The 12742-nt window shown below is 46.6% G+C and overlaps 1 protein-coding gene across 2 annotated transcripts in view; it reads right to left on the minus strand.

The window, feature by feature from the left end:
• The window catches only part of LOC124552552 (von Willebrand factor D and EGF domain-containing protein-like), a 32606-nt gene extending 22161 nt beyond the window's left edge, over window positions 1-10445 (minus strand). The window contains exons 1-3 of one of the 2 annotated variants that reach the window (XM_047126870.1): window positions 10278-10439; window positions 4920-5039; window positions 1943-2347 (exon numbers count right to left, since the gene is read on the minus strand). In XM_047126870.1, coding sequence (XP_046982826.1) covers window positions 2164-2347; window positions 4920-5039; window positions 10278-10375 — 402 coding nt within the window. In that variant the 5' untranslated portion in view covers window positions 10376-10439 and the 3' untranslated portion in view covers window positions 1943-2163. Of the gene's footprint in view, window positions 1-1942; window positions 2348-4919; window positions 5040-10277 lie in introns of those variants that run through there. The other variant, XM_047126872.1, reaches the window with a different exon arrangement.
• Window positions 10446-12742: the final 2297 nt, after the last annotated feature.

Below are 12742 nucleotides of genomic sequence, written 5' to 3' on the forward strand. Positions count from 1 at the left end.
ATAGTAAATAGTTTTATCAAAGACTAAATATTTTTCCCTAGGTCGCGTGTTTGCCTTCAGTCAATAAATGCATTACACACTTTGTGAAGTAGCGTACGTTCTTCGTCAGGGCACAAGCTATCTCATACCAAATTTCAACGAAATCGTTTCAGCGGGTTAGTCGCAAAAACGTAACAGACGGAGTTCATTCGCGTTTCTAATATTGGTATGGAAACGTGTAGATTGAACACGTTGAGGACTGTAGAAGCATTGTATTTTAGCTCTCAACCACGACTGCGCTTACACGTCAGAAAAATGAAATGAGATGAGGTGCGTACGGCTTTATTGGCCAACAAAACCCGGTCGGTATGTTAGGATGCTTGATGCATTTATTTCTATTTGACACCACTTCGGCCACTTACGCACCGATGATGATAAAATGATAATGAGGATGACACACACACACACACACACACACACACACACACACACACACACACGGCAGAAGGCCTTATCTTCAATTAGGCTGAGGGCCCCACACAGTCTGATACTTGAAAGACAACAACTTAAATTTAAAAACGGCTGAAGGCCTATGACCTAACAGAACTAAAATAATTTTTAGTAGGCAGAAGGCCCAAAGATTTATCTTTAAGCAATATTTTCCACAGGCTGAAAGCCCAAACAATGCAAGACTTGACAAGTAAGGAACTTCCAATTTTAAAGCGGCTCAAGGCCCATTATTTAAAACCCAACTAAAAGCATACAAATTCAAACCATCGGCTATGAGCCATTAAAATACACAATCAAACAACAATAAGAAAAGGGAGTGCAGCCAGCCGCACTCAAAGTTTCCGGGGTCGGTCTGCACTTGAAATACTAGCGTTCGCTTAGGGGAGACAGATAGTCGGCCCAACTATATCCAATCCGCCTGCAACCCAACCAAGAGACACTCAACGGACCCAGCGACAAGAGTACTTGCTTTCCACCCAACCAGTACACAAGGAACTCCAAAGCCGAAGCGTGAAAGGCGTAGCCGCCCACAACCAAGTATGCATAAGCTGTCAAAGCTACACACACGTGTTGGGCAGCGACAACACGGTGAGGAAAGGACACTGCCTGAATTTTACGTCAGCGGCGAGGGCAGGTAACCTGAACGCTAACGGCCACAAGGCAGAAAATACCGCTGGTGCACTTGGACTTCAAATAACCAGAATACAGTTAAACTCCAGCGGATGGTGGCCAAACTTTCTCCATCTCGAACACTCGCTGTTGCTCACAGGAATACCGCCAACAGCCAATCATGAAAACCAACGGCACAATGTGAACAGACTGGCTTCGGTAATTAAATCACCACTCAACTTTGGTGTCCTGGGTCGGTGAGCCACGAATGTTGTCGCCATCTGAACAGCTCCCACACACACAGACACTGCGTAGAGACCGCCAGCGGGCCCCGCCCACTGCGCCGCGCGGACATTTCCTGGCTGATCCACACCAACCGACCGACTGCCGCACACCTGCTAGCCGGAAACTATAAGCACCAGGCCAAAGATAGTACAAGGTGCGAATACCGATACACACCGCTGCTGCCACACGTAGAAAGATGAAGAACCACGGCATAACCGCAATATCCGCGGGAAACCAGACGCAGAGTAACAGTCCAAGTTGAAACCAACGGTTAAGTCGGGGCCAGACCGTCTTGCATGTTCCACAGGTCCTAAACCTCTCGATCGGTTTCGACCAAACTTGGCACAAACAACCCTTATTGCCGGGGAAGAAGTGCCGTGTGGATAAGAACCAGGTAGTTCCAGCTGGGATGAGGGTGCTGCAGAGGTGGACAGAGAGGAGATCTGCAGTGTGAGGGGGATGAGGAGATGGTGGGAGACGTAGGGCTCAGAGGGGAGGGGGGAGACGTGCGGGTTGGTGAAGCTGTGGGTAAAGGGCTAGTGAATAAACAAAAACAATGTGAGTAGTCAGTAAACTTTAATTACTCAATTACACTGAATTTCAGAGGTTTTGTTTTGTCACGCTGTAAAGCGTTTGTGTTTAACGGTGATTTGAGCTATAGTTCTGAAATGAAGCACATAAGCACACATGTCAGACCCTTGTACTCTGTTGTTTTCACCGTCTTTATCGTCAGGTGCTGTAAGGCGAGAAGCCAGTGGTGAATTGGTTCACATTCCCCGTTTAGTCCCCGCCGCCCATCATACCCCAGAAGCACATGTTTCTGATGCCCATCATCATGCCGTACCCCGGCCAGCAGCGACACATGTCCGGGGCCACGCAGTCGGCGTTGATGCAGCCGTTGGTGCACACCGGCCTGCAGCGGATGGGGGCCTTGGCCCTCACCTGAGAGGGCGTCCTCTTGTCCCTGCAAAAGGAAACAGTGGGTTCACGTACTGAAGAGACGGACACACTTTCTCAGCATATAGCAATCTTATGCATAGGTTTCCATGAATGAGGAAAAAAAAAAAAGACAAAGAACTGGACGTAGTTATGCAGTTAGGAACCAACTACCATTTTTCAGATTTCTGGTTCTCTGCTGCAAACTGTGATGGAATATGTGGACTACAGCCAGTTCCACAAGAAATTGTACGCCGTTGTCTGTATGAAATGAAATACACTATTACACTAAAGCGACAAAGAAACTTGTATAGGCACGCGTATTCAAATACAGAGATACGTAAGCAGGCAGAATGCTGCGCTGTGGTCGGAAACTCCTATATAAACAAGTGTCTGGCGCAGTAGGTAGATCGGTTACTGCTGCTACAATGGCAAGTTATCAAGATTTAAGTGAGTTTGAACGTGGTGTTATAGACGGTGCACGAGCGATAGGACACAGTATCTTCCAGGCAGCGATAAAGTTGGGTTTTTCCCATTTCATGACTACACCGTGAATATCAGGAGTCCGGTAAAACATAAAATCTCCAAAATCTCCGTGGCCGGGAAAAATCCTGCGAGAACGGGACCAACGACGACTGAGGAGAATCGTTTAACGTGACAGAAGGGCAACCCTTCCGCAAATTGTTGCAGATATCAATGCTGGGCCATCAAAAAGTGTCCGCGCGTGAACCATTCAACGAAACATCAGCGATAAGGGCTTTCGAGCTAAAGGCCCACCCACGTACCCTTGGTGACAGCTTACACTACACTCGTTCGGCCTCTGTTAGAATATTGCTGCGCGGTGTGGGATCCTTACCAGGTGGGATTGACGGAGGACATCGAAAGGATGCAAAAAAGGGCAGCCCGTTTTGTATTATCACGTAATAGGGGAGAGAGTGTGGCAGATATGATACGCGAGTTGGGATGGAAGTCATTAAAGCAATGAAGTTTTTCGTTGCGGCGAGATCTATTTACGAAATTTCAGTCACCAACTTTCTCTTCCGAATGCGAAAATATTTCGTTGAGCCCAACCTACATGGGTAGGAATTATCATCAAAATAAAATAACAGAAATCAGAGCTCCAACAGAAAGGTTTAGGTGTTCGTTTTTCCCGCGCGCTGTTCGGGAGTGGAATGGTAGAGAGATAGTATGATTGTGGTTCGATGAACCCTCTGCCAAGCACTTACATGCGAATTGTAGAGTAATCATGTAGATGTAGATGAAGTGATAGCGGAGAGCGGCGGGGTTAACGTAATCCTTAGTGCCGTGCAAAAGGTCCAGGCGAAACTGCGGCCGAGGCGTACACCGTGGAGGCGTACGTGAACGGACCGTAAGTAGAAGTGGTAGAGGGAAGGACTCTATTTCGGAGAGAAGGGAGATGAAGAGAGAGAGAGTGGTGGAGAAGCTGACCGGAGAGAGGCGAAGGAGTTGATGGGTAGAGAGAGGGGGGTAGGAGCGGGACAGAGACGGGGGAAAAAAGGAGACTAGGACGTATATCCGATTCCCATAAATACTGAAACGTGTCATTAATTAAAACTTCCGGGCTGAATTGCCGTGGTCCATACATAAAACTACTTCTCCTTCTCCTTCCTGACGTGTCGTTGCCTACTGCGGGCAACATCTTCTGAGGTGAGTCGGCGACTGGCTGCTAGGCGCTGGAGGTCCCGCTTATACAGAGCGCTTAGATGGCGCCACCACTCGTCACGTGCTTTCGACTTTAAAACTATCTCTGGCTAGTGCCATCTCTCTCGATTACAGGTAATCGATTGTCACTTCGTTGGTACAAAGTCGAACGCCATATCTTGTCTAGTTTTAATCCTTCTTCTTTTCTACTGATTGTGTTCATGCTAGATGTAGTTTGATTGACCTGCCCCAGTTGCATTTATTTGTTGTAGATGGGGACAGATTGAGAAATCAGCTGTAGCGGAACACGTTCTCAAATACGGTGATCACGAAATAAAATTTAGTGAGACAAACGTGATAGCTAGGACCTCACATTATTACACTCGCATGTATAGAGAAGCTATAGAGACCTACAAGCACGGAAATAATTTTAATAGAAAAGAAGGGGGATTAAAACTAGACACGATATGGCGTTAGACTCTGTACCAACGAAGTGACAATCGATTACCTGTAATCGAGAGAGATGGCACTAGCCAGAGATAGCTTTAAAGTCGAAAGCACGTGACCAGTGGTGGCGCCATCCAAACGCTCTGTATAAGCGGGACCTCCAGCGCCTAGCAGCCAGTCGCCGACTCACCTCAGAAGATGTTGCCCGCAGCCGGCAACGAAACGTCAGGAAGAAGAAGTAGTTTTATATATGGACCACGGCAATTCAGCCCGGAAGTTTTAATGAATGAAGACGCCGGCCGTGAAAGCTTACATGCTATGATTACTGAAACGTGTGGTTCCTCTTTTGTTTCTTTTCCATTTGTGCAGACCGAGTCACACCAAAGCGTGGCTGGGTACAGCTAGTGGCTAAATAAGTAGGTAATTATTGACACGGAAAACATTTTAACTCGTGTAGTATGTAGTGACAGTAGTGTCCGAATGGTACTCACTTGTAACCCCGGCGGCACTTGCACGTGTTGTGGCGAACGCACCCTCCTCGTGGACAACCACGGGGACACCACGGCTTACACTTGAGCAGGTCGTCCGTTGGCGGCGGCTGCCTCAGCTGCCTGTGGTGGACAAGTAGACAACACAGTCAGAGCCACGCCTCGATGCTGCTGCTGTACTCCATGTACAACTTAACGTAAGGGTCTACATCCACATCTCCATACATGCTCCGCAATCCACCACACGGTGCGTGGCGGAGGGTACCTCGTACCACAGATAGCATCTTCTCTCCATGTTCCAGTCCCAAACAGAACGAGGGGAGAATGACTGCCTATATGCCTCTGTACGAGCCCTAATCTCCCTTATCTTTGTGGTCTTTCCGCGAAATGTATGCTGGCGGCAAACACTGGAGGTTTTAGCCTCATCATGCGATTACATCTAACTTAGATGTTGGCTGAAACCAGACGTAAACAGTAATGAAATCCTAAACTCAGATTGGAATGCATACTGCAGAGACAGGCTGGACAGTGAATGGGGAGGCGTGTTTATAGCGATAAGAAGTGCAATAGTATCTAAGGAAATTGATGGACATCCGAAATGTGAAATAATTTGGGTGAAGGTCACGGTTAAAGCAGGCTCAGACATGGTAATTGGATGTCTCTAGAGGCCCCGTGGCTCAGCAGCTGTTGTGGCTGAGCACCTGAAGGATAATTTGGAAAATATTTCGAGTAGATTTCCCCACCATGTTATGGTTCTGGGTGGAGATTTTAATTTGCCGGATATAGACTGGGAGACTCAAACGTTCATAACGGGTTCAAATGGTTCATATGGCTCTGAGCACTTTGGGACTTAACATCTGTGGTCATCAGTTCCCTAGAACGTAGAACTACTTAAACCTAACTAACCTAAGGACATCACACAACAACCAGTCATCACGAGGCAGTGAAAATCCCTGACCCCGCCGGGAATCGAACCCGGGAACCCGGGCGCGGGAAGCGAGAACGCTACCTCACGACCACGAGATGCGGACGTTCATAACGGGTGGCAGGGACAAAGAATCCAGTGAAATTTTTTTAAGACTGAAGACTATCGTGAGCAGTTAAACAGAGAACCGACTCGTGGCGATAACATATTAGACCTTCCGGTGACAAACAGACCCGAACTATTTGAAACAGTTAGTGCAGAACAGGGAATCAGCGATCATAAAGCGGTTACTGCATCGATGATTTAAGCCGTAAATGGAAATATTAAAAAAAGGTAGAAAGAGTTTTCTGTTTATCAAAAGTGACAAAAAGCAGATTTGAGAGTACCTGACGGCTCAACACAAAAGTTTTGTCTCAAGCACAGATAGTGTTGAGGATCAGTGGACAAAGTTCAAAGCCATCTTACAAATATGCGTTAGATGAGTATGTGCCAAGCAAGATTGTAAGAGATGGAAAAGAGCCACCGTGGTACAAGAACCGAGTTAGAAAACTGCTCCGGAAACAAAGGGAACTTCATAGCAAACAGATATAGCCAAAGCCTTGCAGCAAAAATTACGCGAAGCGAAATGTAGTGTGAGGAGGGCTATGTGAGAGGCGTTCAATGAATTCGAAAGTAAAGTTCTATGTACTGACTTGGCAGAAAATCCTAAGAAATTTTGGTCTTATGTCAAAGCGGTAGGGGTGTCAAAACAAAATGTCCAGACACTCTGTGACCAAAATGGTACTGAAACAGAGGATGACAGACTAAAGGCCGAAATACTAAATGTCTTTTTCAAAAGTTGTTTCACAGAGGAAGATTGCACTGTAGCTTCTTCTCTAGATTGTCGCACAGATGACAAAATGGTAGATATCGAAATAGATGACAGAGGGATAGAGAAACAATTAAAATCGCTCAAAAGAGGAAAGGCCTCTGGACCTGATGGGATACCAGTTCAATTTTACACAGAGTACGCGAAGGAACTTGCCCCCCTTCTTGCAGCAGTGTACCGTAGGTCTCTAGAAGAGCGTAGCGTTCCAAAGGATTGGAAAAGGGCACAGGTCATCCCCGTTTTCAAGATGGGCCGTCGAACAGATGTGCAGAACTATAGACCTATATCTCTAACGTCGATCAGTTGTAGAATTTTGGAACACGTATTATGTTCGAGTATAATGACTTTTCTGGAAACTAGAAATCTACTCTGAAGCAATCAGCATGGATTTCGAAAAGACGATCGTGTGAAACCCAGCTTGCACCATTCGTACACGAGACTCAGAGGGCCATAGACACGGGTTCACAGGTAGATATCGTGTTTCTTGACTTCCGCAAGGCGTTCGATACAGTTTCCCACAGTCGTTTGATGAACAAAGTAAGAGCATATGGACTATCAGACCAATTGTGTGATTGGATTGAAGAGTTCCTAGATAACAGAACGCAGTATGTCATTCTCAATGGAGAGAAGTCTTCCGAAGTAAGAATGATTTCAGGTGTGCCGCAGGGGAGTGTCGTAGGACGGTTGCTATTCACAAAATACATAAATGACCTTGTGGATGACATCGGAAGTTCACTGAGGCTTTTTGCGGTTGATGCTGTGGTATATAGAGAGGTTGTAACAATGGAAAATTGTACTGAAATGCAGGAGCATCTGCAGAGAATTGATGCATGGTGCAGGGAATGGCAATTGAATCTCAATGTAGACAAGTGTAATGTGCTGCGAATACATAGAAAGAAAGATCCCTTATCATTTAGCTACAATATAGCAGGTCAGCAACTGGAAGCAGTTAATTCCATAAATTATCTGGGAGTACGCATTAGGAGTGATTTAAAATGGAATGATCATATAAAATTGATCGTCGGTAAAGCAGATACCAGACAGATTCATTGGAAGAATACTAAGGAAATGCAATCCGAAAACAAAGGAAGTAGGTTACAGTACGTTTGTTCGCCCACTGCTTGAATACTGCTCAGCAATGTGGGATCCGTACCAGACAGGGTTGATAGAAGAGATAGAGAAGATACAACGGAGAGCAGCGCGCTTCGTTACAGGAATATTTAGTAACCGCGAAAGCGTTACGGAGATGATAGATAAACTCCAGTGGAAGACTCTGCAGGAGAGACGCTCAGTAGCTCGGTACGGGCTTTTGTTGAAGTTTCGAGAACGTACCTTCACCGAGGAGTCAAGCAGTATATTGCTGCCTCCTACGTATATCTCGCGAAGAGACCATGAGGATTGTTGTGGCGTAACAAGACAGCTACGCCACACTGAAGTAGCCGAAAGGCACGCGTTATCTTAAGTAGGCTTGATAGAGGTCTGAAACAGGGTACTTATTAATGTTATAAAGAAAAGTATGTAGCTACTAGAACACTTAACTTTTATATCTTCATTGGTTTACAACGTTCTTGGTGATACAAGTGAGACTATCTTGAGGTACATGCAATGTTACAAATGGCGCCTTGCTAGGTCGTAGCCATGGACTTAGCTGAAGGCTATTCTAACTGTCTGCTCGGCTAATGAGCAATGCATGCTAACTATCTGCTCGGCTAATGAGCGATGCTTCGTCCGTGTAGTCGCTAGCAATGTCGTCCGTACAACTGGGGCGAGTGCTCGTCCGTATCTCGAGACCTGCCTTGTGGTGGCGCTCGGTCTGTGATGACACAGTGGCGACACGCGGGTCCAACATGTACTAAATGCACCGCGGCCGATTTAAGCTACCACCTAGCAAGTGTGGTGTCTGGCGGTGACACCACAAGGATAAAATCAGATTAGAGCCCACACAGAGGCATACCGACAATCCTCCTTTCCACGAACAATACGAGACTGGAATAGAAGGGAGAACCGATAGAGGTACTCAAGGTACCCTCCGCCAAACACCGTCAGGTGGCTTGCGTAATATGGATGTAGATCTTTCTAGGGACTCTGATATAGTCGACCATACAGTGAGGCGACAAAAGTTACGGGATACTTCCTAATATCCTCTCGGACATCGTTTTTCCCGGCATAGTGCAACAGATCGGCGTGGCATGGACTCAGCAAGTCGTTGGAACTTCCCTGCAAAAAATACTGAGCTATGCTGCATGTTTAGCCATCCACAACTAGGAACGTGTTGACAGGGCAGGATGTTGTGCACGAACTGACCTCTCAATTATGTCCCATAAATGAAACTACCTGGCAGATTAAAACTGTGTGCTGGACTGAGATTCGAACACGAGACCTTTGGCTTTCGCGAGAAAGTGCTCTACAATCTAAACTACCCAAGCACGACTCAGGCCCCGTCCTCACAGTTGCCAGTACCTCGTCTCCTACCTTCCAAACTTTACAGAAGCTCTCCTGCGAACCTTGCAGAACTAGCACTCATTGAAGAAAGGATATTGCGGAGACATGGCTTAGCCACAGCCTGGGGGATGTTTCCAGAATGAGATTTTCACTCTGCAGCGGAGTGTGTGCTGATATGAAACTTCTCAGGAGAGCTCCTGTAAAGTATGGAAGGTGGGAGACGAGATACTGGCAGAAGTAAAGCTATGAGGAGGCGGTGTGAGTAGTGCTAGGGTAGCTCTGTTGGTAGAGCACTTGCCCGCGAAAGGCAAAGGTCCCGAGTTTGAGTCTCGGCCCGGCACACAGTTTTAATCTGCCAGGAAGTTTGTTATTAAACTAAAACCGACGTTTCGGCCGAATTTCAAAAGGCGTTCCTCAGGGCACGAGCAAGGCCTTTGCAATTCGGCCGAAACGTCGGTTTTAGTGTATTATTGTTGTTAGTTTATAGCAATGTCGCGGCGTAACACCCAGAAGAGTTTTAATCACTATGACGCCGGCCACGGAAGCCTACGTTCTTACAACCTAAGGACACCCCACACATCCATGCCCGAGGCAGGATTCGAACCTGCGTCCGTAGCCGTCGCGCGGTTCCGGACTGCAGCGCCTAGAACCGTTCGGCCACCACGGCCGGCTTTGTGCGGTTATTTCACGCAGTGTTGCTTGTCTGTTAGCACTGACAACTGTGCGCAAACGCCGCTGCTCTCGGTCGTTACGTGAAGGCCACTGTGTTGTCCGTGGCGAGAGAGGATGCCTGTAATTTGACATTTTCTGCAGATTCTTGACACTGTGGATCTGGGAATATTGAATTCTCTGACGATTTCGAAAGTGGAATGTTCCACGAGTGTAGCTCCAACTACCATTCCGCGTTCAAAGCCTATTAATTCTCGTCGTTCGGCGATAGTCACGTCGCAAACCTTTTCACGTGAATCACCAGACTACGAATGACAGCTCCGCCAATGCTCTGCCCTTTTACACTTTGTGTACGCGCCACCACCGCCATCTGTATACGTGAGTATCGCTATCCTTGAGCGCAGATGAGATGATTAATAAAATGTGAAACAGATCCGTATCCACTGTCGTGACTTACCCACGTGAATCGTAGCAGTCAACCGTGCCCCCGGCGTCGGTCTGAGCTACTAAGCAGGCAGCAGTGAGGGCGGCGACGCAGACTACCAGCGGCGACATGACGGCCACTGGAGAAGAAGCAGCGGTCTACGGCGATTGTCTGCCCGTGATAATGGGACCAATCTCGGTATATTTTATACAGCTCGAAAGCGTTACATAAGGCTGGTTGCGAGTGCTGTTGCGGATACCACAGATAAACGGTTCTATCCGCAGGGCCCGCCTTTCCTGTCTGTGTTCGCTTCCGCAGGTCGCGGCCAAGGAGAGGAAGTTCCGCGTAGATTCGCTGGGTAAACGAGCTTGGCGGTTTTGGAATGATATATTGGAATGGGTAGTCGGTTCGGCGGAGGAGGTGCTAACGAGACATGGTGCGTCTTCCTTCTTGGAAGCACACCCTCAGAAATGAAAGTATCTTGGTGTACACTCTAAGACAGCAAAGAAAGGACTCACCACCAAGGTATTATCCGAATGGGGCAGAAAGTAAAGTTCATGTACGGGACAAGCAGTGCACGTATACGTGTACAGACAAGCAGTGTAAATGTACGCGTACATCTACATTTATACCCCGCAAGCCACCAACGGTGTGTGGCGGAGGCCACTTTACGTGCCACTGTCATTACCTCCCTTTCCTGTTGCAGCCGCGTATGGTTCGCGGGAAGAACGACTGCCGGAAAGCCGCCGTGCGCGCTCGAATCTCTCTAATTTTACATTCGTGATCTCCTCGGGAGGTATAAGTAGGGGGAAGCAATATATTCGATACCTCATCCAGAAACGCACCCTCTCGAAACCTGAACAGCAAGCTACACCGCGATGCAGAGCGCCTCTCTTGCAGAGTCTGCCACTTTGCTAAACATCTTCGTGAAGCTATCACGCTTACCAAATAACCCTGTGACGAAATGCGCCGTTCTTCTTTGGATCTTGTCTATCTCCCCGTCAACCCGACCTGGTACGGATCCCACACTGATGAGCAATACTCAAGAATAGGTCGAACGAGTGTTTTTTTAAGCCACCTCTTTTGTTGATGGACTACATTTTCTAAGGACTCTCCCAATGAATCTCAACCTGGCACCCGCCTTACCAACAATTAATTTTATATTATCATTCCACTTCAAATCGTTCCGTACGTATACTCCCAGATTTTTTACACAAGTAACTGCTACCAGTGTTTGTTCCGCTATCATATAATCATACAATAAAGCATCCTTCTTTCTATGTATTCGCAATACATTACATTTGTCTATGTTAAGGGTCAGTTGCCACTCCCTGCACCAAGTACCTATCCGCTGCAGATCTTCCTGCATTTTGCTGCAATTTTCTAATGCTGCAACTTCTCTGTATACTACAGCATCATCCGCGAAAAGCCGCATGGAACTTCCGACACTACCTACTGTACAGACAAGCAGTGTACATGTACAGACATGCAGTAATGAAGAGTAGGTTTAAGACATTGTTCACGAAGAATCAATACGCAAAGACGTGGGATACGGAAGTACTAAAGAATCGCGAGATACGTTGGAGGTTCTGCACGGCTCAGTAGGCAGTATAGTTGAAGAGGAATGGACACCTCTAAAAAGGGCAATCACGGAAGTTGGAAAGAAAAACATAGGTACAAAGAAGGTAGCTGCGACGAAACCATGGGTAACAGAAGCAATACTTCATTTGATCGATGAAAGGAGGAAGTACAGAAATGTTCCGGGAAACTCAGGAATACAGAAATACAAGTCGCTGAGTAATCAAATAAGTAGGAAGTGCAGGGAAGCTAAGACAGAATTGGCTGCAGAGAAATGTGAAGACATTGAAAATGAAATGATTGTCGGAAGGAGAGACTCAGCATACAGGAAGGTCAAAACAACCTTTGGTGACATTAAATGCAGGGGTTGTAACATTAAGAGTTCAACGGGAATTTCACTGTTAAATGCAGAGGAGATAGGTGGGAAGAATACATTGAAAGTCTCTAAGAAGGGGATGGTTTGTCTGATGTGATAGAAGAAGAACCAGGAGTCGATTTAGAAGACATAGGGTATCCAATGTTAGAATCAGAATTTAAAAGAGCTTTGGAGGACTTATGATCAAATAAGGCAGAAGGGATCAATAACATTCCATCAGAATGTCTAAAATCATTTGGGAAAGTGGCAACAAAACGACTATTCACGTTGGTGTGTAGAATATATGAGTATGGTGACGTACCATCTGACTTTCGGAAAAATATCATCCACGCAATTCTGAAGACTGCAAGAGCTGACAAGTGCGAGAATTACCGCACAATCAGCTTAACAGCAAGTTGCTGACACGAATAATACACAGAAGAATGGAAACAAAACTGAGGATGTGCTAGATGACGATCAGTTTGGCTTTAGGAAACGTAAAAGCATCAGACAGGCAATTCTTAGTTGCACTGACAATGGAAGCAAGAATAAAGAAAAATCAAGA

Source organism: Schistocerca americana, chromosome 10 (genome assembly GCF_021461395.2).
Source record: "Schistocerca americana isolate TAMUIC-IGC-003095 chromosome 10, iqSchAmer2.1, whole genome shotgun sequence".
Taxonomy (NCBI): Eukaryota; Metazoa; Arthropoda; class Insecta; order Orthoptera; family Acrididae; genus Schistocerca; species Schistocerca americana.